This window comes from Convolutriloba macropyga, chromosome 2, assembly GCF_964194025.1.
Source record: "Convolutriloba macropyga chromosome 2, txConMacr16.3, whole genome shotgun sequence".
Lineage (NCBI taxonomy): Eukaryota > Metazoa > Xenacoelomorpha > Acoela > Convolutidae > Convolutriloba > Convolutriloba macropyga.
Genome location: NC_134469.1, coordinates 8,153,004 through 8,179,341, shown reverse-complemented (window position 1 = coordinate 8,179,341; position 26,338 = coordinate 8,153,004). Strand labels below are relative to the sequence as shown.

The following is a 26,338-nucleotide window of genomic DNA, read 5'->3' as shown; positions in this document are numbered from 1 at the left end:
TTTTGTTTTGTAATATGACAGATAATCAGAACCAAACAACAGTTAGATTTGCAATTATGGGAAACAAGAAGGCTCGGTAATGTGCGTCCGCACATAATTTTTCGACGCCGCTGAACAACGCTTTTGACTTAATTGAGCACCAAATCAGGGAGGGATAAAAAAAGTTTCAAAAATCACTTGTTGCTCGAAAAAAATGGTTTACCCATTTAAAAAATCACTTTAAGCTATAATTAATGTAAAACTGAAACAATGACTCATTAGAGAATGCCACTGAGGCGAGTAAGACACAAGACAAACAAAAAAAATAAAAAAAAACAAGCATTAGTGACGACTAAAACTCAATAATTGAGAATAATTATCGAGTAATTAGGGAGACAGCTAATTCAGAATAATTAACAAGTAGACAGAAAACAAAAAGCGCAAATTCAGAAAATAAATTTAAATTTTCAAAACAATTAAGTTCAAAGACGTGATGGCAAGTAGCTATCAACTGAAATCGTTGTTCAATGGCCTCATTGATACCTGCATGCAAAACCAATGAGACCTGTTAATATCTAGAATGTCATACGACTACAGAAAGAATAAACAGAGTCAAAAATCAAGTGGTCACTTCAATTTTGCGAGGACACGCTGTCGAAGTCAATAAGATCAAAAACTTTGAACTAAAAATTTTGATTATACAGAATTGTAGATGCTATTGGTGAAACTAAGTCAAAAGACCGAGAGACTTTCAAATTTATAAAACAATTCAATTAAGCAGAACTGAAAATTTCGCGATCTCTTTTATGCAAACGGTGTTGACGCTAGAAAACCATATGCTTTTCGCTGAAATTACTTTGTATCTTCATTGGCCTCTTTTTTGCCCTGTAAATTTGACCTGTCATTGATTGAGTTCTGAATTGAAATCAGTGTGGTCTGTAACTAACATAGGAAACAAAAATTGAAGTGTTTAAGAAAAATAATATACAGTCTCCCATTTAAATTCTAATAATTTTGAACTATAAATTTCCACAACTAGACCAAAAAGGGTATTGCCGCCCCTGTTGTTTTTTTGACCAACACAAAAATTGTACCAAATGTGACCATTATAGTTAGTTTGACCAAAAAGTCATTGCATCAAAAACAAATGATGGATTTTGACAACTTATCGAATTTGTTTACCAAAAAAGCTTTATGTATCAACTAAAAGCGTTAGATAGTTTTAAAAAATGCTTAAAAATTATTTCAAAAAGCTCCTTTCACTCCACATTTTTAAGAGACATGGAGATTTTGTCGCAAGCAATATTTCTATATCAGATAACATTGACTAAAACTCAGCGATTTCTCTCAGGCAAAAAATGAGTTCCTAAAAATGTTCTTGGATCCATTTTTATTACTGAGATGGACATTTATATTTTGTCGGTTTCTATTTGATAATACAACAAATAAGTTTTTAAAAAATGCTAAACAAAAACATAATTCTGTGGAAGTTTTAGAAAGTATTGTTAGAAAAATTTTGGGGATTATCTTGCCTTCATAATTATAAAACAATGCCTTGTAGCGCAAAAAATGGAACATCAGATAAATTATTGTGTATTTTTGGGTTTTCACATTAAAGATGTGGCTTTTGGTAGGCGACTCTAGTGAAATATTTCAGATACAAGTTTCTATAAATTTCATGCAATCTAAATTTCAACCCGAAGACTGCACAAATGTTTCAACTCTGGTCTGGATATTGTAACTCACGCGCTGAAAATGAACAATGATAGACAACCGAAATATAATAGAGCTATTGGCTGCATTTTTTACTTTCTCAAAAAATGTCGACAAAACTTGAAATTCCAATTTTGGCGTTCGATGCAGCCCACAAGCCAACTGCGCACGTCGTATCTACGCAAAGAATAGGTCCTTCAATGCTTGCAAATGAACAAAGCAACACGAAACGAAGCGTCTTTCAATGCTTTGGTTGTCTTAAACTTGAACAGAACTTGACCATTGTGTTGTGCCCTAAACAAATAAACCTCATTTAAAGATTGTAATTTATCAAAAACCAAAATTGGTTTCAAAAATTGGTTGAACTTAAAGCGGGTACCAATATAATTTCAATTTAAGTACTCTAAAAAGCATGGAAAAAATAATTCTAATCTCATTTAGTCAAGCTAAAAACATTGCGAATTTATCAAAACACTTCTTCAAAAATCTTCACAAACTATTCACGTATTCAGAAATCTTCACAAAATATTCACGTATTCAGATTAATCAAATCTGTATGCTGGAATAATTAAAAAGAATACACATCTATTATTGATCTTCTGATTATTGATTGCCATAACCAATTTATATTGTTTTCTTCTAGGTAAAAAAGAACCGAATGATCTTATTTATCTCTCTATTTGCTTATTTTTATGCTGACTTGGCAAGAGTTCGATTAAAGTTATTTTGAAAATTTATTTTCTGCTTTTGTTCATACATTAGAAGGTAAGTTAACCCATATTCGGATGCTCCTCAAATTGAGTTTGCATTTTTAATATGAGCTAATGTAAACCTTTTGGTTTGGTGCAATTTTAAGCGGCATGAAAATGGTTTAAACGTTTTTGATGTACCCTTTTGACTCCAGTCTGTGTGAAGTTCCATATAGAATTCGGATAGTATCGACATCGATAATCTTCTCTTTCATTGGCGCTAAACATTTATCGCAAAATTGTCATAATCCTTGTAAACTAAAAGATATTGATTCATAACACAAGAAATTTGAAACCAAAAGGGCATGTGACAACAATGGAATTAAAGTAATTTTGAGGACTAAGGTTTTTGAGAAACATCAAAGAACAGACTAGAAAATTCAGAAAGAAGGCAAGTCGACGCCCCCAACCGAGCACCAAACGACCCCCCCAAGAGGCATTGACATTGTCATTTGGCGCTTCAAACGAACAGATCCAACCCGAACAACAGAGCAACCTCCTTTGTGGACAAGTTGGTCAACACAGATGCTAAAGAGGGTGGAGAGGAAGCTACATTGAAAAAGAAATACGTGGAACGTTGGAATTGGACAAAAGTTAAAATTGTATTCATGGAAATGTCTCGTGGAGGTGCTCTGTGAAAAGAAATGACAAGTCAGATAAGCTTTGAGAACTTCATATTTTTTATATCACTCCATTGATTGATTCTCGGGGCAAATAACACACCCCCCCTCCCTGAAGAGGCGTAGTCACCAATTACCAACAGGGTGTGCGTAACTATAACTCAAGATTTTTCCATTTTTTTGAAAGAAAAACAGGTTATCAGCGAAGCGATTGTTAAAATTATTAGCAGTTCAAATTGTTACATTATAAAATTCGGTTCCGGTGAAAATTTTGCAAAGATTTCATCACTCCAGCAGCCATCCAGTACAATCCGGCCAACTGGACATCTGTGCAGCCTCAACAAGCCGACTTCATCGTTCCGCCAGTGGAACATCAAAGCCTGTGTGGGAGAGGCTCGTACAGATAGTAAAACGAGCTCTTCTTCTGAACTTGGGTTCTGCCAAATTGACTTGGGACGTCTTCACAACCATTGTCGCAGAAGCAGAATTCTTAGTTAATGCACGCCCCTTGACCCACGTCAGAAGCGACAACGAAGACGAAGATCCACTAACCCCAAATCACTTCCTTCTGGTCGAGCTTTCCCTGACATACCAGCCTGTGTATTCAACGAGAATCCTTCACTGAAGACGAAAAATTGGACGCAGATCAGACAACGATTTGAAGCAATATGGAAGAGGCTGGTCCGAGAATACTTGCCTACCCTGAACACCCGAAGAAAGTGGACCGACCAAGAATCAAAGCTTGAAGTCAACGATGTTGTTTGCGTACTGGAAGAGTGGACTCCGAGAAGAATTTGGCCCTTAGGACGCGAGACAAGGACGTTCACCGGCCCCGACCAAACTGCTAGATCTTGTGAAGTAAAAACCGCTCTAGGTCTTCTAACCCGCCCAGCTGTGAGATTAGCACATGTTTTCCCGAAACCATTCCAACCAGGTTAGGTTAGGCAGGCCCCGAGAATTTTATCGACATCGATAATCTTCTCTTTCATTGGCGCTAAACATTTACCGCAAAATTGTCATAATCCTTGTAAAGTAAAAGATATTGATTCATAACACAAGAAATTTGAAACCAAAAGGACACGTGACAACAATGGAATTAAGGCAATTTTGAGGACAAAGGTTTTTGAGAAACATCAAAGAACAGACTAGAAAAATCAGAAAGAAGGCAAGTCGACGCCCCCCAACCGAGCACCAAACGACCCCCCCCCCCAAGAGGCATCGACATTGTCATCGGAAACAATTCATTCAGCTGGTAGGCGAAGTGATTGGAGAGGAATAATACGGCAGTGATCGTACGTAGGGCGCACATAACATCCCTCTATCATCGAGTTAAAAATTGACTGAAGGAAAAATCCAAGACTGAATTGATAGCTATTAGAGACAGTAAGCGAATAGAAGCCACCGTTTTTCGTATAACTACGTACAAATATAATTCAGATGATATTTTGTGTCATGTGTATTAATAATTAACGACAGCTCTCAGCAGATTTTATAACATACATCATGAAGGTAACTTTTTTTCAAACTCATTTCTGGTGGAAAAAATTGCCCTGTTTTATCTGGCCTTCCTTCAAGTAACTGTCTGTCTATAAAATTTCGTTGGAGTTAAATTTATCTTTAAAAAATTGATCTGTAGCAACTATCTGTGTCCTGTGGCCTTTTAACTTTTTTGCCTGACAACGTTCTGACCTTTCCAAATTTTGGCGCGAAATGGGAATAAATTTGTGAACAATCAAATCTTCATGAAGGCATCCTTTGAAACTTTTACAATTATTGCATGTCAATAGAGATTATTGACTGCTTTTTGTTTTTTTCTTATATACATTTTTGTGATGCTTTGAAAAATTTTTCCAAGTCTTATTAAAACTTATTATCAGCTTACATCAGCTCATTTAAAACAAAAACTGGGTCGAGCTGTCAAGTCTACGTTTATCATTGAATAGTCAAGTCATTGAATAGTCATTTATGATTGAATAGTCAAGTGACCAAAAAATATTTCAAAATAGGAAAAATATGCAGAACGGGCGTAGTGTCCAAAGAACATTCCGATGGAAAACAATCCTGGACTCTCCAAGAAGAAGAGATTTTTTTGTCTTCGCTTTTCTTTGTAAATAGATGCGATAGTGATAGCTGAGAGGGGAGCTATTTTTGGCTTTTTATTTGACTTGTTTTCAACGAGATAATTTTGAAAAACCATATGTGACTACACTCTTGTTGGTTTTTCGCGAAGTTGGTTGGTTTTGTTGGCTGCAGGAATTTAACGTTTTTTCGCATGCGATCTGATGCAATGATTACGCTTGACGGACGTGGAATTTCGAATTAATTGTTTCCCCTAATTTCTCACTTTTGTGATATCTAAGTTGTGCTATCCTGAAGACTTTTAGGCACGCGAAACTATAGTTTGATTCTAAAAGTAAAGTAAATGTTGCACCAAATGTTCCAAATGTATTGGTTTTAAATTTTGATTAAACTTAAGGCAGGTAACAATATAATTTCAATTATTTTCTTTTCTTTTCTCATTTAGTCTAACTAATAACATTGCAAAACTGTCAAAACACTTCTTCGAAAAGTGTTTGCGTATTCAGAATAATCAGATCTGTATATTAGAGAAATTTAAAAACTATACATCTCTTATTGATCTGATGATTGATTGCTATAACCAATTTTGATTTTTTTTTCTATATAAAAAAGAACCGAATGATCATATTTGTCTCTCTATTGGCTTATTTTTATGCTGACTTCGCAAGAAGTCGATTAAAATTCTATTGAAAAGTTATTTTTTGCATTTGTTCATACCTCAGCAGGTAACTTCACCCCTATTTGGATGCTCCTCACAATCAGTTTGCGTTTTCATTATGAGCCAATGTGTCCGTTTGATTTGCTGTAATTATAATCGGCAAAAATTGTTTAAATGTTTTTGATGTACCCTACTGACTCCAGTCCGTGTGAAGTTTCATAATGAGTCTGGAAAAAATTCATTCAGTTAGTAGGCTTTCTGATTGGAGAGGACTTACGGCAGTGATTGTACATAGGACGCATATGAAATCCTGCTATGATCCAGTTAAAAATTGACTGTAGGAAAAATGCAAGACTGAATTGATAACTATTAGAGAAAGTAAGCGAATAGAAGCCACCATTTTTCGAAATGCTATCTGTAATTGTATTTCAGATGACATTTTGAGTCACGATATATAAACAAATAACGACGGCTTTCAGCAGATTTTATAATAAACCTAATAAAAAGTAACTTCTTATTCTGTCTCGTTTTTGGTAGAAAGATTTGCCTCGTTTTATCTGGCCTTCCTTCAAGTACCTGTCTGTCTCCAGTAGAAAATTTTTAAGTTTGTTCGCAGTTTTTCCCTTAGATCATATCAACATAATAGAATATCATCGTCTGCAAATTGTACAAGTTCCAGTTTACCAGTTGTAGTTATTCTTTGCATTTTATGTTTTAACATTTTCTCAATTTCAAATACTTTAGAAGGTGGCCTGCTGTATAGTTTTTTGTCAGAACTAGAATTATCTTTAAAACCATTGACCTGTAGCAACTATCTGTGTCCTGTGGTCTTTTAACTTTTTTGCCAGGCAATTTTCTGACCTTTTTAATTTTTAGAGGAAAAACGGAACAAATTCGTGAACAATCGACTCTTCATGAACGCATCCTTAGAAACTCCTACCAATATTGCATGTCATTAGCGATTATTGACTGCAAATAATTTTTGATGTTCTCTTTTTGTTCATTTTGTGATGCTTTGAAAAGATTTTCCTTTGTATTTTAAAAACTAACCCATATTTATTACCAACTTACATCAGTTAAGCTAAAATAAAAACCTGGTCGAGCTGTCAAGTCATGTTTATCGTTGAATAGTCAAGTCAGTCACCAAAAGAATATGTCAAAATAAGAAAAACATGCTGAACGAGCACAGTGTCCAAAGACAGTTTCAATGAAAAACGATTCTCGAATCTCCAGAAAGTGAAGATGTTTCTTTTATCTTCGCTTTCCTTAGTAAATAGTTGCAATAGTGATAGCTGAGCAGAGAGCTACTTTTGGCTTTTTACTTGTTTTCTTCTCAACGAGATATTTGTGAAAAACCATATGTGATTACACTCTTTTTCGGTTTTCGCGAAGTAGGTTGGTTTTATTGGCTGATAGTTTAATGTTTTTTTTCGCATACAATTTGACGCAATTATTATGCTTGACGGACGTAGATTGTCGATTTTGTGATATCTAAGTTGTGCCCCACCTGAAGATTCTTAGGCACCCGAAACTATATTTTACTTCTGAAAGTGAATTAAAAGTTGCACCAATTTTTTAAATGTCATCATAATCAAATAATAGTTAAACTTAAAGAATATTTTGTCAGAACAATTTTGGTGATAATCTTGACTTCAAAATTATAAAAAACGAAGCCCTGGAGCGGAAAAAATGGAGCATCAGATAAATTATCGCGTATTTTCTTAGGGTTTTCACATCGAAGATGTTGTTTTTGCTAGGCGAACCTGATGAAACATTTCAGATGCTAATTTTTAAAAATTTCATGCAGTCTAAATTTCAACCTAAAACTGCACAATTGTTTTGCCTCTGGTCTGGATATTTTAACTTACGCGCTGAAAATGAACAATGATAGACAACTGATTTATAATAAATTTGTTGGATGCATTTTTTAATTTCCCAAAAATGTCGACAAAATTTTAACCTCCAATTTTGGCGTTTAATGCAGCCCACAAGCCAACTGCGCACATCGTATCTACGCATAGAAGAATTCTTTCAAGGCTTGCAGATAAACGGAGCAACACGAAAAGAAGCGTCTTTCAATGCTTTGGTTGTTTTAAACTTGAACAGAGTTTGACTTTTGTGTTGTGCCCAGAACAAAGAAATCTCATTTAAAGATTGTGTTTTATCAAAACCAAAACTGGTTTCAAAAATTGGTTAAACTTAAAGCAGGTACCAATATAATTTCAATTAAGTACTCTAAGAAAGCATGGACATAAAAAATTCTTTTCTCATTTAGTCTAGCTAAAAACATTGCGAAATTATCAAACCGCCTTTTCGGAAGTCTTTATAATATAATTTTTTTCATACAAAAAAACTCCAAAAAATTTTATATTAAAGTATTCACGTATTTAGAAAAATCAGATCTGTATATCGGAAAAATTATAAAAAATTTACATCTATTACTGATCTGATTTTGCCTAGCTAAAAACAATTATGATGTTTTTTTCAACCAAAAAAAAGAGAACCAAATGATCTCATTTGTCTCTCTCTATTGGTTTATTTTTATAGTGACTTGGCAAGAATTTCTATACAGTTCTTTTGAAAAGTTATTTTTTGCCTTTGTTCATACATTAGAAGGTAACTTAACCCATATTCGGATGCTCCTCGCAATCAGTTTGCGTTTTCCTTATGAGCTATTTTGTCCGTTTGATTTGCTGTAATTATAGGCGGCGTGAAAAAAATTAAACATTTGTGAAGTACCCTGCTGACTCCAGTCTGTGTAAAGTTTCAAATTGAATTTGGAAATATTTTATTCAGCTGGTAGGCGATGTGATTGGAGAGGAATTTCACGGCAGTGATGGTACTTAGGACGCATATAACACCCCTCTATGCTTCAGTTAAAAATTGTCAGTATGAAAAAGGCAAGAATAAATTGATACTTACCTGTGACAGTAAGCGAATAGAAGCCACTAATTTTCTTATAACTACGTATAAAGATAAATCAGATGATATTTTTGTCAGTGTGTATTAATAATTAACGAAAGCTCTCAGCAGATTTTATAACAAACCCTTGAAGGTGACTTCTTTCTCAGACTCATTTCTGTTAGAAAAAATTGCCCTGTTTTATCTGGTCTTCCTTCAAGTAACTGTCTGTCTCCAGTAAAATACTTTTGAGTTTGTTCCTTGGATAATATGAACTTAATAGACTACAATTGTCCTCAAATCGTATAAAATTGAAATTATCAGTTGTGGTTGTTCTTAGCATTTTCTGTTTTAATTTTTTCAATTTCAAAAAGTTTATGAAGTGGCCTGCTGTATGAAATTTTTCTTCAGAGTTAGAATTTTTTTTAAAAAATTAATCTGTAGCAACTATCTGTGTCCTGTGACCTTTAAACTTTTTTGTCTGGCAATTCTCTAACCATTCTTATTTTTGGAGGGAAAACGAATCACATTCGTGAAAAATCAACTCTTCATGAAGGCGTCCTTAGAAACTCTTACAAATATTGCATGTCATTAGAGAATATTGACTGCGAATAGTTTTTTTTTGTTTTCCTGTGTACATCTTTGTGATGCTGTGAAAAAGTTTTCCCTTGTATTTTTTTTATTAACCCAAATTTTTTACCAGCTTACATCAATTCAGCTAAAATTAAAACCGGGTCGAGTTGTCAAGTCTATCTTTACTGTTGAATAGTCAAGTCTATGACTATAAAAATATGTCAAAAAAAGGAAAAAGATGCAGAACGAGAGTAGTGTCCACAGAACGCTCCAATGGAAAACGATTCTCGACTCTCCAAAAAGCAGAGAGTTTGTTCATTTCTCTTCGCTTCTCTTTCTAAATCGTTGCAATAGTGATAGCTGAGCGGGGAGCTATTTTTGGCTTTCACTTGATTTTTTATCAACGAGATAATTGTGACAACCATATGTGATTACACTCTTCTTCGGTTTTCGCAAATTGGAATGGTTTTGTTGGCTGAGAGAGTAACGTTTTCTTTGCATACAATTCGATGCAATGATTATGCTTGACGGGAAAAGGGAATAATTTCTTGAAAAATCGATTTCTCATGAAGGCGTTCTTAGAAACTCTTACAAATATTGCATTTCATTAGAGAGTATTATCTGCAAATAATTTTAGTTGTTTTTCTTATGTACATTTTTGTTATGCTTTGAAAAAATTTTCCATTGTATTTCAAAAATTAACCCAAATTTATTACCAGCTTACATCAGTTCAGCTCAAAAAAAAAACTGGGTCAAGCCGTCAAGTCTATGTTCATCGTTGAATAGTCTAGTCAACCAAAAAAATATGTCAAAATAAGAAAAAGATGCAGAACGAGCGTAGTGTCCAATGAGCATTCCGATGGAAAACGATTCTCGACTCTCCAAGAAGAAGAGATTTTTTTGTCTTTACTTTTCTTTGTAAATAGATGCGATAGTGATAGCTGAGAGGGGGGCTATTTTTGGCTTTTTATTTGACTTGTTTTCAACGAGATAATTTTGAAAAACCATATGTGACTACACTCTTGTTGGTTTTTCGCGAAGTTGGTTGGTTTTGTTGGCTGAGGGAGTTTAAAGTTTTATCGCATACGATTTGATACAAAGATTACGCTTGACGGACGTGGATTGTCGCTTTAATTGTTTTCTTCTGATTTCTACAGTTTTGTGATATCTAAGTTGTACTCTCCTGAAGATTTTTAGGCACCCGAAACTATATTTTACTTCTGAAAGTGAAGTCAAATATGCACCAAGTTTGCAAAAGTGATCAGTTGCTCATACGCGGTTATAAAAAAGCTTTAAGGTTTTTTGGAGAAGTTTATAGTTTATTGCTAAGGCATAGTACAATACACTCCCTATTTCTTTTCAACATTAAAAGGTTATTTGTACGTATGACTGTCGCTTGTTTCATCGTTATAAGAACAGAACACATTAAACTTTTATTTATATACCAATTTAGTATTTTTGCTTATTATTTCTGGCCAATGCATGACGCTCATTCTCTTCGTTTCTGGGGAAAATTTTAAAATTAATTCAGTTTGGATACAAATAATCAGTTTTCGGTAAATGCATCAATGAAATTGTTATTGGCATTTAATTGATTTTATTGCTTGCTTTTATTTTGTTTTGGAGATAGAGTTTAGGCCTGGTTTTGCGGCCAGTGCTTTGCTCAAAAATCTCCTATAGTTGAATGTTCATAACTCCGCCGTAGCCGGTCCCCAGCCCGGTTGAGATGAGGAGGGAAACACACCCAAATCATAATGGAAAAGTCCCAAGAGTTGATTCCGACACTACTGTAGCTAAATATATTTATAGACTCATTTAGTGCATCTGATCAGACTACCGCGTGCTTTCGAGACGGTTTATGGGCCGAGGATTTTGCCGAAAAATAACGGGGAAAAGAGGGTAAAGAGAATAAAAATAATATTTTTACACCGTTAGTGCCCCCCTTATTAAGGGTGGAATTACATATTAAAGTGTAATTTACGGGTGTAAATGATAGTAAAAGATTTTAAAAAAGAGTGTAATAATATGTTTTAACGGTGTAATAAAAAGTGTAAAAATAAGTTTTAACGGTGTAATAAAGAGTGTAAAAATAAGTTTTAACAATGTAATCCAAAGAGTGTAAAAATAAGTTATTCCACTCCTCTTCCACCGTTCAATCTTAAAATTACACCACTAAAAGTACACTTTAACAGGTAATTCCACCCTTAATAAGGGGGCACTAACGGTGTAAAAATATTATTTTTACACTCGTTACGCTCTTTTCCCCGTTATTTTTCGGCAAAATCCTCGGCCCGGGGCGCACATATGTTGTTCCAGAGGTTTGTGAAAGTTTTTAAAAAAATTATTTTGATTGCTTTTACGGACCTACTAGTCTCATTTAAAAATAAAACAGGAAGAACGAATATTATATGACTGTAGGTGTAATAAACGAAGACGTAACTGTAAGTATGATAATCACGGTTCGAACCTGGGTAACGCTGCTCTTTTATAACAAGTGCGTTCAATGTGGTGAATTTCAGTAAAAACGGCAGTGAATGCGATGAACAAGCTCAGACATTCACAGCTAGATTTTTGCGGTGAAATTTTTTACTTTCTCACCACGATTCACCACTGCTCTAACACTATATCACTGCAAACCCTCGACCCGGGAAAAGCAGAAAAAAATAAGTTTTTATTTGTTGTATAATCAATGAATTGTTTATTTCTTTTTGTTTTTCTTTCCTCCTTTCTTCCCTCTCCGTCGTTTCCTCTTTCGGAGGTGTTTGTAGGGTCCCAGCCCTTTCCTCACCATAATACCCCTCCACACAGACTGGATCTTAATGGCCGCGTCCTTCGATTTCATCCTAAAATTTGCCTCTTGCTTAGCTTGTAGCATTTCGGACTCGAAAACGGAATTGAACTCTCGAATTAGTTGACGCTCCGCCTCTGCCTCTAACATTCCGTTATTGCATCGTTTAATCTTTCGTTTCAACTCGGCGATTTTTGAGTTGAGTTCCTGCAATTCCGAATTGCAAGATAGTGCCGAGTCGCGTTTTTTGGTTTGGGTTTTGTGAAGGGTTTCGTTGAGGTAAAAAGTGAATTTGTTATTGCATTTATCTTCACTGATGGTTTGTTCACGTGAGGTGGCGATGTCTTTTTTGACGTCGTTGATTTTCCGTTTCCACTGGTTGTCTAGTCTGGCTATGGCGGCCTCGGCTGACCTGGTAGCGTAGCTGGTCTCTTTGGCCAAATTCATCTCTTGTTCGCCTTAAATATAGGAAGATTGGGGGGGGGGGGGAGGCAAATGGGAACAACTAGAAAAAGTTTTAGTTTTAGCATCGCCGGATGCAATCTTTGATGGAGAAAAATTGGTTCACATTCAAAGGTGTTAAAAATAAGAAAGTTCGATCGAAAGTCTAATCATTATCAGTACCCAATACAACAGATCGTATAGATTGAGATGGATAGGATTTTTTGGATCTCAAATGACCCTGAGTTGTTTCGGACTCTCCGGTGTTTCTATGCCCCCCATTAAAATTTATTTGTTGTTATATGGCACGACATGTAAAAATAGCACGTGCGCCTGGGGGTGGGGGTGTTAAATTTATATACCCATTAAGCTGGGGGGACAGAATAGATCCGTTTTTTTTTCGGGGGGGGGAGGGGGGGGAGGGGGGGGGGTAAGTATAGACACAAGTGACTATAAAAAGCCACCACTAGTGTCGCAGAGGCAAAAAGATTATATATAACTAAGAAGATAATAACAGATTAGATGATAGATAAATTATAACAGACCAATGAACCATCCAAGTGCAGCAATATCTAATTTCTGCTGTCTGATGTTCCACTCTTTAGTCGCTTGAGCTCTGATCAGTTCTGCGTCCATTTTGCGCAACATCTCTTTTGTCTCGTAGTATCTAAAATGTCAGCACGACGTCTGTAGAGGAATGAGGTTCTCATTTCGATCCGGATTTTTCTCAGATGGCTCTCAGACCTGGCTCTTTCCCATTGTAGCTCCTCACCAAATTATAGCATCCACAGGTACTTTTATGGCCAATGGGGGTTTAATGGGAAATCCCTCAAAATTGAAATTCTAACATCGATTACTAATCTGCTAATGTTTCTTCGTGCTTTAAAGAAGTTTTAAATGAAGTTTAATTTTATTGCCCATATAAAATTTTACAGATAAGCATTTTACTTTTTATAACACAAATTCTATAACAGCAGCGGAAATACAATAATGTAAAATACTATGGTTTTTCACCCATAATTTGTGAACTTCACAGAAATTCAATAATTAAACGTTAATTAATCTTGACATTAAGACCACTCTTTAATACTCTGGTCTTACAGTTAGTTACATACATTATGAAGTTTGCAAATCTCATGGAACGGATCTTGGAAACCATGGAGGGGGATGTGTCAAAAAATAATCTTCTCTAGTTGAGAAAATACGTACACTTACGTCAATTTAAAGATTAAATTAAAAGAAAACAAGAAGTTAACAAAACTAATCCAAAAAGTGAACAAAACTAATCAAAGTTAATAAGAACTGGGCTAGGACAGTAGACTGAAAGACAGTAAACCAAAAGCAAAAACTTGGAGCAATATTTAGTGACGTGTTGATGTAGGTAAAGAATTAATTGTTAATTATTGAAAGATACACAATTTTTGTGCACGCCTTAGTCGGTCGTGATAATTTATTCGGTTGCAATAAAGCCATATGAAGTCTCACGGGCCCCTGAGGCATGTTTACGACACGCAAAGCATGTTCTAGCTAACTAATCTCATGTTTAAAAGTTAGTGAATAACGTCTCAAAAATTCACAATTGGAATATATGCAATTTTGCTTCACTTTCTAGCAAAAGTCCCAATTCCTGCAATTTTTGCCAATCCCATTTCCCACAAAACCTTTTTTCGACATACCTTCAGTTTTAAATTTTTTGGCAAAATGAACAAAATTATGCAAAAGTACTAAACACAAATACATAACTCTTAGATCAAAACTTTGGTCAACAAACTGACCTCTCTTTTCTGTTTATCAAGTAGTGTGCAAACGAACCAAGTTCTCATTTTGATCTCTGTCTTTCTAAGATCGCTTTCAGATGTTAGTCTTTACCATTATAGCTCTTCACCAAATTATGACGCCCACTGGTACTTTTATGATAATTGAGGGTTTAATGGGAAAGAACGAGTTTTTTTGAAGTTCTCACACCAATTATTAATCTTGGTTTACCTAAAAATCGTCATAGTTTCCGTGGTTTAAAGCAATACATGTTCAATTTCAATGTCAGTATTTGTATGTTTTTATACCAAAGGACTACTTGTTTTTAAATCAGAAACAAGGCGGCTCGGTAATGTGCGATCGCACATAAGGTTCCGACCCCGCTCATCCACAATTTTGGCATAATTGTCTAGCAAATGAGAAACAATAGGAGAAACACAAAAAGTTCAAGTATTTTTCAAAAAAAAAACTGGTGTCTGAACGAAAAGATAGCCTCCAAAGCAAAAAACTCAGCGGAAAAATAAAGCAAAAAAATAGCGTCAGATAAAACTGAAAGTAAACAAAATGACTTGTAATTCACCAGAAAAAATGGTTATTCACCAGTTCATAACAAAGCTTGGTAACAATTAGACAAAAAAGAACAGAAACTTTGAAGTTAGAAAATTCGCTGATTTAAAAAAAACAATTAATTTCAAAGTAATGAAAACCATTAGGAATCAACTAAAACATCTCATAGGTTTACAATTACCAATGCCTCTATAGAAGAGAATTAAGAACTCTTGGTATTCAATTTTTCATGCAGTTACAAAAGAACAACAAACAGACAACAAACTAAAAATCAATTAAACTTGCCAGAAAATTCTTTGGAAGCCGTAAAGTCATACTTTGGCCCCCAAAATATGTTCGATTGCACCTTCGTCGAACAATGATAATGTATTATGTGGGGGCTCTTTAATGAAAATAAGCAACAATTAGACAAAAGAAAAAAATGCAAAATTTTGTAATACTTGTTTTTATTCGAAAAAAATTTATTTCCAAAGACATAAAAGCCATTAATTACAAAATGAAAAATTTGAATACGTTCGACCATCCTTCCAAAGGAAACCCTTGAGACCTGCAATTATCCAGAATATGTCTTACGTCTACAAAAAGAACGTCAAATATGACAAAATTCAAAAATTCATTTGTTTTTTTTGTGAAAAACCCGTGTCGAAGCCAGTAAAGTCATAACGAATTCTTTAAAAACATTGAATTTGTGATACCAATCCCTTTTGACATCTTCCCTTGACAAAGATAATGTCATCTTTAACCTTTAAATAACGAGGCAAAGTAACAAACGGACAATAAAAGGAACAAAATTGCGAAGTTGAAATGTTTTTTTTTCATTTCGAAAAAACAATTGTTTTCATAGTCATGAAAGCCATTATCTATCTTCTAATATCAGAACATCGACTCATCTACTCTTCCAAGAAAAGCCAATCAAACCGGGTCATTGAACAGGAAATTAAATACGACTAAAGAGACAAATTAAAACCGACAGTTAAAGACAAAATTAAAAATTCAATTAAATTCTTCGAGAAAGTACTGTCGAAGCGGTAAAGAACCACAATCTATATCTTTAAAGATTTAAATTTTATCAGTTTTGCGTTATTTTGAACGCGAAAAACGTGATATATGAAATGAAAATAAAGTGATAATTTGACAAAACTAGAAATCATGAAAAATGGTCAAATACCTAAAAATTAAAAAAAAAATTGTGAAATCTAGTGGTATCAAAGCCAGAACACCATAACTTGAGACGTAAAACTGCAATAAAGAATAAATTTGAATTCAGCAGAAAGAAGGAGCACTCTTTGATTGCTGACACTAAGCTACAAGTTGACCAAATTAAAAAAAAAAGAGAGGTAAAGTTCAATAAGCCATTTATTTTTTAAATATCAAATATTTTAAAAATAAAAACGACCATAAGCTTTCAAGCTTTCATCTAGATAAATTAAATTTTGAGCTAATTAGCAAACCAGTAGGACCTATCACTAGTGAGCTTTGATTTGAAATGTTCTGTCATTTAATAAATACTAAAAAAATCAGAATTTTTTTAATAAGAAACCGACTGACGACAATCCGAATTATTTTTGGATTCTAACGGTCCAAGATTGGTACAGAATTAGTCTTGCTAATGCTGATTTTCCGTTAGGAATATTTAATTTTTGGAATGTCATTGATATAGATATTTTGTTAGTTAAAAAATCAAAAATAAATTCTGCATTTTTGATAATCAACGCATAAAGTTAGCAAAAAACGGCAAAGTTTTATTTACAGAGCAATCTCAACGAAAGTTGAAGTAGAATTAGCCCCCTTTTGAGTCTACAGAGATTGTGCTAGTGGTGTTTGGGTGTGTACTTCCTGCAAATTTAATCAAAGTGGACTAAAGGAACTTATATCGTGCTGTTTTTGATGAAAAAGTCGGAATTTTGTGAAACATTTAGCCGCAATTTGTGACAAAAAGATTCATTGAATATAGCTGACGGTATATTCTGTCTTTAAACGTAAAATCAACAACATTATGTTGAAAAATTTTGATTAAATTTTATCAAAATTGGCGAAATTTTAGTCAAAAATTCCAGAAAATGTGAATAAAATCTCACCGAAATTCACTCTATTTTCTCAAAATTTAAACCTCGATAACTCCCTGTAAACAACGAAAATTAAAAAAATCTTTTTAATTCCATATTCCAGGCTGGACTAGCTTTCTAATGATACCAGTCTCAACTCTCTACGATGAATACATCGATCGGCCAAAATTGACTGAACAAAAAAACCCATTTGAGTATATAGTTCCTCCCCCCTCAAGAGGGGTCGGAACAATTATATATGAAAAGCGGAAAAATAATACTATAAGTACTTAAATTTTCAACACATAGTTTATTATTATTACTGAAATTCAGTGTTTAAGCCTTAATTAATTTTCATATTAAAGACTACACTTAATTTTTGTGGTCTTACAATCACCTTATGAAATAAGTGTGTACAAAATATGAGGAGGAGAATGTGTCAAAAAAGAGTCTTTTGTAGTTTAGAAAATACATACGCTTGTGTTAATATAAAAATTAAAAGTTATTAATTAAATTAAGTCGAAAGTTACATTAAAGCGGGGATATAACAATAGACTGAAAGACAGGGAACCAAAAGTGAGAAGTTCAGACAGTAGATTGAAAGCAATATTTAATGATGCATTGAAGTGGGTATTTGTATTACAGAATACACGATTGTTGTTCTAAACTTAGTCGTTTGTGATATTAATTCGGTTATGATAGATGCATATGAGGTCTAACTGGAAACAGAGGCACGAGAGACTGATTTAAAATTATTAAATAAAATTTTAACACCTCTTAATTGGAAAAAATTATGCTGTTTCTCTTCACTTTCTATCAGCCATCCCATTTCTTGCAAACTTTATAATTTTCAACCCACAGTCCTTTATATATACCCTCTGGTTCCAGTTAATAACAAAGAATCTTCCAGAGTTGATATTTTTTAACATGCTAAAAGAACAAAATTAAGCTAAACCTTAAAAAAATTTCTTGATCAAAAGCTTGGGAGCCAAGAGCTGGTATTGGCAACGCGAGAAGTTCATGAACTAAAGACAGAAGAAGTTCAGAAAAGTAACCCGCCAATTGTTCTCAATGCTACAAAATTTGTTGTTTCAGCTCAACTTTCATTCCAGGAATAGAGAGCAAACAATTTAAGAGAAACAGAAGATTGATTTATGACAGAAGATTGTTTTATGTAACAAATTTGTGCATTACTATACATCACGTTACTATGTAAAAGAATACACTAAGGTAAAAAAAAGTTGCAGTAGCAATTATAAAACTACCTTTTTGAACCAGACCAGTCTGTTTAGTGAATCAAACTGAATTGAAATAAAAAAAACCTATCCCAAATTAGGAAATGATGCAATGAACGTATTTTTTATTTTTGTTTCAAAACTTGTCCGAAAACATATACCGGATTTTTATCCAAAACCGAGAAACCACGAAAAAACAAATAGATTAAGTTGTCCACAACACCTGAGTTGAACTCTTTCGATTGAAGTCAACAAAACCCAACTGTTTAGAGAATCGACAAGGGACAAATTTGTTTCGAGAGAGGAAATTAATTTTAGAGTGAGATAAGTTACGTGCGACCAAAACAAAGGACAGTCCTTTCTTTGTTTTGGTCGCACGTAACTTACCTCGCTCTAAAATTAATTTCCTCTCTCAAAACTCAAAAGATTGAAAAGCGCTAGAATACGCAGATCAGTTGAAAAGCAGATTGAATGAAAGAGAAAAGTTGAGTTGACGTGAGCGTGAATTCAAACAAAAATCGATATCAAAATAAAATGTGAGAGTCGGAAGAATTCTGAAGGAGAAAAAAACATTTTTAATCAGTTCTTAACAAAACAAAGAGTTACGCTCAGATGCACTTAAGAGAAACGCAACCCTGGCTTATTGATTTACAAGGTATGCTGCTAGAATTTATTCTCTATAATCGGAATAACTGAGCCAAAATTTGAGGAAAAATTAAAATCCAAATCAAAGATTAATGGTGCAAAACAGAAAACTTTCATTAAAAATTACAAAAGGGAAAGTTGTTTTTGTTCTCTTCAATGCTTATTATATTTGTTAAAACGTTTGATGAAAAAATACATCAAATCTTTAACCAAAATGGTTGAGATACAAAAAATAATTAATTGACAAAAACGAGCTGCTGATATCTTTCCAGAAACTAAACGTCAATTATTTGACCTCAAATTTTTCGGACTAAGAAACCAGGATCATTTGATAGATTTGAACTTCATGTGATAAAAAATTGAAATTATTTTAAATTCGAAAAAAGCAAAAAACATAACAGGACTAGCTAAATTTGAAATCTTTTTCAAAAGTTTTTTTAGACACTTGTGAAAATTGAACATCAATCAATGATTAAAGTAATAAAATTGCGTTTTGTAAAACTAAGTACTCTAACAGCAATAAAAAGTATGAAAATTCTAAATTATAGTACAAAAATGTAGAAATTGGTTTGCTATACTAGACGTGACAAATAACAATCTGTTAGCACCTTTATCAGCGTAAACATAAAATTAAAATAAAAAATAAAAAAATTTAAATAAAAATAAAAGTCAAAACAGAACTCAACTATTAAATTATTACTTAAAAATATAAAGAATCTTTGCTTCTACCTGTAACAAAATGATCAACTAAACTCACATCATAGTGATCTGATAATAACGGTGCTCTAATGCTAAATGTGAAAGAATGGGTGGCTATAATGTGAAAGACTGAAAATTTTACTGGTGGTAATAGAAAACTCTGGGAGAGAGGGGTGAACAGAATAGATATCGACTAAGGTTACATAACAGCATGCTTTATATGCAAAGATGTCCCAATCTAAGGTTTTCCAGACTTCGGCCTCTGATCAGAGATCTGAATCAGGAACGCCTCAATTTTGGTCAAAAATATTTTTAGTACCTAGCCAAGCAGGTCTTGAGTTCATTTTGTTTCTTCTCTTCATTGTTGACCAGGATTCGGAGGAAGTCCTTGTTTCCGTTCTCAAGTTCCGTAGCCGTTTGCACCAGCACTTCCAGAACACTGTCTAACTCCACCGACATCTTCAAACAGTTCGCTTCTTGTGTCCCTGGCACTTTGCTCTTCGACTCGTACCTAAATTTTGTTCCATCGGCTCAATAAAAAATAGCATTTTGCTCGATCACGCAAGATTCCTTTGCTTGACGTGAAATAGGAAGTAGAATACGATGATTTTTATCAATGTTAACCTCTCCCCTGAACTTTTTGGGTCTTTCTCATAGTCTTTCTTGAGTGGTCACAAATTTATCAATTTATTTTGGTGATAAGAAATTTGGGATCTATTCTGTTTCGCCCCCCAGTGTTTTTTACGCCCCCAAATTATACGCTACAAATTATATGTTGTTATATAGCGCGTTACTAAGTAAAAAAAAACGTGCTCCTGGGGGGGGGGGGCATAAAAAATATAAGCTCACTAAGGTGGGGGGGGGGGGGGGGGGGGGGAGTTTTTCCTTTTTAACAAATTTTCCATACACTTTTCAAATTTTCCGAAAACTTTCCATATCTAAGTAAAAGTCTAATGTATAACACCAGTCGGTTTTCTACAAAAATTTAAAAGGAAAAAGATTTTTAACCAGTTTAACATTGATGAATTATATTTAGTACGATGAGAGCGTGCTTTTATCGCCCAACTTATTTGTTCTCTCAGACTAACATGAAATTTGTTTTGATTACTTTTGATTGATTTAAATTACCTGATGAACATGAACTCAAACTAACGCATTCAATAATAAGAAAACATAGACGTATGTACTGTTAGAAGGTTCCTAAGAGTATCAATTGATCAGAATTATTAGTCGAATATCGGCAGTACAATCGAAACATGGGAAAAAACATTATCAAAACTTTTACTGAAACTAAATTCGTTTTTAAATAGTACCTCATTTTATATACAAGCTCGCTTCTTTCAAAATTTTCACTGAATGTTCGATAAAATGTTTGCTAGTACAAGAGATCTTTAGTTTATGAGATCTTCAGTGTCACCAGTTTCTTAAAATTGAGTAGTGTTGGCGTTATTGAGTGTGCCACCGTATTGATGGCCGTTGAAGTGTTCAGGTAATTCAAGTGCCATTGGTTTCTCATTATTTTGCTGTGCCATCCATTATAGCCCTGGTTGGGATATTTGCAGGACTTATGAATCTGTTGGGATTTAAAATGGTTTCTCATTATAGCTAGCCAGCTTCATGGCTATTTAACTGACATAGGCCATCCCCAAAATTAACAAAAATAACAACTAGAGGCTTTAATTTTGTTGGATGGGCTATAATGTGAACCCCTGATTAGAACCTAGTTAGCATTTTCCGGCACTCATAAATTATTATGCATCTAAATGTTAAAAAACACTCAAAGTTTAGATTCCTGCATACTTTCGTTTTTGTCAAAATCTAAATAATCCTCCAAATTTATTCAATTTTCGGTTTAGGAAGTTGTTGTTGTTGTTAATGAACAACCAAGGCCGAAAGACTTCCTTTAGTCCTAAACGGTAATATTAAAATAATTCTCCGACAATTCTACAATTTCGGCAACCACAGAGCTACTGCTACGTACAGATGTATCGTTCGGAAAAGTTCAGAAAAAAATCCACACAAAAATTAATAAATCGTATAATAATTATATAATAATATAATATAATAATTAAAAATAATCGTCCGATCCAGCTGGCTCTCTCGGGTGTGGATATTTTAGGACGATTCATGATTCGACACGTTTTAAACGTATATATTTTTCGGGGTTTTTGCGTTCGTGTTTTCAACAATTTAAAGATTTCACTTGATCTATTTCATTTTTGTATGCTATTGCAACTGATTTTTCTCTTAGGTAATAGAGCTGAGATCAGAAAATGTGATCTTTTCCCTTTGTTCCTCTCGGTACATTATGCAACCCCACTTGCAGAGGACGCGTCATCACATAGTAAACCATAAAGTAAAAATTTGCCATGTGCTTGTCGGGGTCCAAATAAAAAACGCCCACTAAGCTTGGGTTCGGGGCACAGATTGAAAAGGCCTAAAACAGTTTTGAATCTTTTCCGTTTGTGTCTCCCCAGTACGTTATGCTCCCACCGGTTAGAGAGAACTTGTCATTACAAAGTAAATCAATTTAAAAATTGGCACGTGCTTCTGGGGGTGCAAACACTATGCACCCACTAAGCTGGGGGCACCAACGGAAAAGATCCGTTTAGGGATACATAAGGTAAACCAAAATTGTGGATTCTTTCCTGTTTCGCTTTTTTGTCCCCCAAATAAAACTTGTTAGCACGTTCCAATGTACGTTTAAGCCTGGGCCCCCCAGTATTGTGGGCCCATTTTATTTGCAAAAATTTTTAGTCGAGCAATTTTTGGTTGTTGTTGTAGATGTACAGCCTAGTCTGAAAGACTTTTTTAGTCCAAAACGGTAATTTTAAAATAATTCCAGGACATTGCAATTTCGGCAATCACTGAGCTACTGCCGCGTACAGATGTCTCGTTCAGAAAATTTTGAAAAAAATCAACACAGAACTAGTGAATCGTGGAATAATTATATTATAACATATAATATAATAATCAAAAGTAAGTGTGCAATCCAGTCTCTCTAGCTATCTCTCAGATCTTGATATTTCAGGACGATTCATTATTCGTCACCTTTTAAAAATAAAAATAATTCTGGCTTTTACCGTGCGTGTTTCGGCAATTTAAAGATTCCACGTGACCTATTTCCTTTTTTTATGTTATTTAACTGATTTTTCTCATGTGTGATAAGATTTGAGATCAGAAAAGGGATCCTTTCCACTTGATTCTCTCGGTACATTAAGCAACCCCACTCGCAGAGGACGCGTCATAACATAGAAAATCATAATGTAAAAATATGCCATGTGCTCATGGGGGTCCAAATAATATACGCCCACTAAGCTGGGGTTCGGGGCACAGAATGAAAAGACCTAAAAATATTTTGGATTTTTTTCCGTTTTTGCCCCCCTCCTCAGTATGTTATGCACCCCCCAGTTACAGAGCACATGTCATTACACAGTAAATCCTTAAAAAAATATGTCACGTGCTTCTGGGGGTGCAATTAGTCTGCACCCACTAATCTCGGGGGCAAAAACGGAAAAGATCTGGGGGGGGGGGCACAAAAGTTTGGAATCTTTCTGTTTCGCGTGCTTTTTATGCCCCCAAATTACAATTTTTTGCAATTTCCAATGTAAAAAAATTAGCGGATCTTTTCCGTTTGAGCCCCCACCCCCAGCTTATTGGGCGCATATTATTTGCAACCCCCAGACGCACGTGCCATATTTTATCAATGATTTACTATGTAATGTCACGTGCTCTGTAACTTGGTGGCATATGGCGTATAACATACTGGGGTGCACAAACGGAAGAGATCCGAAAGAGCGCGTGTGCCTGGGGGGTTTCACGTGAAATTTATGCCCACTATGCTGTAAGGGCCGAAACAGAATACATCAACCATAACTGGTGAGCTCACATGTCCGAGTGTTCTTGAATCTCATCGAGAAATGTGCGACATCTGGTCTTGTATCTGTTGGCCTGTTTGTGGATCCTCTGATCCAACTCTTTCATGTTCATTGTGTCCAGATGGTCACCGATGTACTTTCTATAGTTAATCAGTCGATTGTGAGAGGGCAAAATGAGCGACTTCTCTTCGCCCGGTTGAAGTTGGGTGAACTTTTCATGACATTCCATTTTTGCAAAAGATTTTTTAGCCTTTGAAATGTTTTGAATTCAGATATGTCTTTCGGATTTTGTAAATTCAGAAAAAATAATCAGATATGGCCAAATGCAGTAACGTTTTCTCCAAAATAAATTGATTGTACTTAATTTGGGTCATTGCCATTATAGCCTCTCATTGTGGTACAATTACCATGATTTGGGGGGGGGGGGGTGGGGTGGGGGCTATAGTGTATATCACCACTAAGCGCGTGGGGGGGGGGGGGCTATAGTTTATATCACCACTAAGCGCATGGGGGGGGGGGGGCTAGTATGGGAAAAAAACAAAAGATCGATTAAAGAACGGCACTGAGTGGCTTTAGGTTCTAGCCGCATTAAGCGATAGCCTATAATTCGGGTTTTTCCGATTATAGCCCCCCCCCCCCCCCAGCAGGTGTTCCTCCTTTTCGCCCCTATTCATTTAACGCCTGTATGTTTTAACCCTTCTATCATTTCACCCCGAGGATCTTTTCCGTTTGTGCCCCCCCCCCCCCCAGCTTAGTGGGTGCATATTATTTGTAACCCCCAGAGGCACGTGCAATATTTTTACATAATGATTTACTATGTAATGACACGTGCTCTGTAACTGGGGGGAGCATAACGTACTGGGGGGCACAAACGGAAAAGATCCCACCCCGATTTTAATCTTTCTGTAAAATCAGGATTATTAAATTAGCAATTATAATCATTTGGCCATGCCTCAGCGGCCTGTGCGACTTGATATAAACTATCACAACCGACCGTGGGGTTAAATGATAGAGGGGTGAACAAATCGGGGTTAAATGAATAGGGGCGAAAAGAAGTAGAACCACCCAGAAAACTATAGCCCCTCATTATGGTATATTTACCATTATGGGGGGGGGGGGCTATAGGTTTTCTCACCACTAAGCTGAGGGGGGGGGGGCTATAATGGGACCCAATAATTCTACAATTACAAATGATAAAATAGGTCCACGATATGAAAGCTCTCATTGTATTGTTAGATTATCGGTAAGATTCAAGAATTGCAAAAAGGCGAATCTACATTTGTAGTTCCTCCGACGTCACTGCCATCTCCAGCTGAGCCCCCTGCTCCCGGTGCCCCATGTGCACTCGGGTCAATAGCAGAGAGGGGCTTCAAAGCTGCCAACTCGTTGATAGTCTCATTCAAAATCACACGGAAGAAACAGTCTTCCATGCAGGGCATAGGATAACTTAAATAGACTTCTGATATTTTCTGCTTGTGCCGATTAGTGGGTGTATAATATTTGCACCCTCTAAACGCATGTGTCATATTTTAACTTAACGGGATCTGTTTCTGTTTGCCCCCCCCCCATCTCAATGGGCTTATACCTTTTAAGCCCCCCAGGCGCACGTGCGATTTTCTTACATAGTAACGTATAATTTGTAACTTGGAGGCATAAAAAATAGTGGGCGGGGGGGGGGGGCAAACCAGAATAGATTCACTTAATGATTTATTATGTAATGGCACGTGCTCTTTCAATGGGGGTACATATTGCAATAGCGGGCACAAATTGAAAAGATCGTAGACTTCAAATTTAGGACAAGTTCAGTAAAAAAAATTCTCTGTTTAACCTCGAAGAGGTCACGTGCGATTTTGTGCCAAATTTTTAAACTGATACCTGTGCAGAGAAATCTGATTATAAAAAATCACTTGCTTTTCAATTATTCTTTAAAACAGTCACGTGCACATTTGAAAATGCCGGTCGTCTGCAGTGCCAGAAGTTGCGACATAGCTAGAAGTTGAATTCCGTTGACTTTCGTCATTTTAAAACTTGTGCATTTCGTGTTTTAAGCACGGTTACATGACTGCAGAGATTACTTCAAAATTCCGACTAAATGTCTCGAACCGCTTCCCCGGGCCGAGGTGTCAACGCAAAAAAAGCAAAATTATGTCAGATTGGCGGTGAATGCGTTGAATTTATATAAGATCTGCGGTCAAGCGCATTAAACGCATTCACTGTTAATCTTACACAAATGTGAGTTTTTAAGGGTAGACTATTACAAAATTTTTTGCTGTATTTAGCGTAGATCTTACAATTTTGCATTGAATTTAGGGACCTATTCTGTTTCGGCTCCACAGTGTTTTTTATGACCCCCAGTTACAAATTACATGTTGTTATAAAGCACGTTACTACGTAAGAAAATAGCACATGCGCCTGGGGGTCAAAAAATTTATGCTCACTAAGCTGGGGGGGGGGGGACAGAATAGATCCGAATTTAGCCTAGATCTTGCATAAAATCAACGCATTCACCGCCAATCTTAATCGTTTTGCGTTGTTGAGCGCAGATCTGATATAATTTTGTTGTGAAATAAGCGTTGTTCTTACATAGTTTTGTGTTGAATTTAGCGTAACCTTAGATAATTTGCGTTGAATTTAGCGTAGCTCTTACAAAAATTCAGAGCATTCACCGGCAATCTTACATAGGTTTTTGCGTATTGAAGCAAAGATCTTACATAACTTTGTGTTGAATTTGGCGTTGATCTTAAATAATTGTGCGTTGAATTTAGCGTAGTTTCTGTATTTTGCCGAGGGGATTGGGGTGATTTACTGAACTTCTCGAAATCAGCTTTTGACTCTGTGAATTACCAGCAGTTTCGTAGTTCTGTGTAGTAAAAACCGAGCTGCTGTTGAATTTCGAAAACAGAAGCCAATATTTGTAAACAAAAAAGAAAACATTTAAATTATGAACAAAAAAGAATACCAATACTCTTCGAGATACGCTCCTGTTTAAAACAGGAGCGCGCCTAAATAAATC

The 26,338-nt window shown here is 35.2% G+C and overlaps 1 protein-coding gene across 1 annotated transcript; it reads right to left on the bottom strand.

The window, feature by feature from the left end:
- Positions 1-11,928: 11,928 nt before the first annotated feature.
- LOC142335100 (uncharacterized) lies at positions 11,929-25,172 on the bottom strand. The gene is made up of 6 exons (XM_075383448.1): positions 25,154-25,172; positions 24,603-24,834; positions 23,337-23,536; positions 19,767-19,958; positions 13,047-13,168; positions 11,929-12,518 (listed from the first exon to the last, which is right to left on the bottom strand). The coding sequence occupies exons 2-6, from the start codon at positions 24,762-24,764 to the stop codon at positions 11,971-11,973; spliced, it is 1,224 nt and encodes a 407-aa protein (XP_075239563.1). The 5' UTR covers positions 24,765-24,834; positions 25,154-25,172; the 3' UTR covers positions 11,929-11,970.
- Between the last annotated feature and the right edge of the window lie 1,166 nt (positions 25,173-26,338).

Bases quoted from the DNA above. Each gene is read 5' to 3' on its own strand.
- LOC142335100 (XM_075383448.1), bottom strand. From the start codon at position 24,764: ATGCCCTGCATGGAAGACTGTTTCTTCCGTGTGATTTTGAATGAGACT. The intron at 19,959-23,336 runs GTGAGCTCACCA...AACAAAATTTAG, and splicing joins ATTCAAGAACACTCGGACAT to GTACGAGTCGAAGAGCAAAG. The intron at 12,519-13,046 runs GTCTGTTATAAT...CCTATATTTAAG, and splicing joins TGCACTTGGATGGTTCATTG to GCGAACAAGAGATGAATTTG.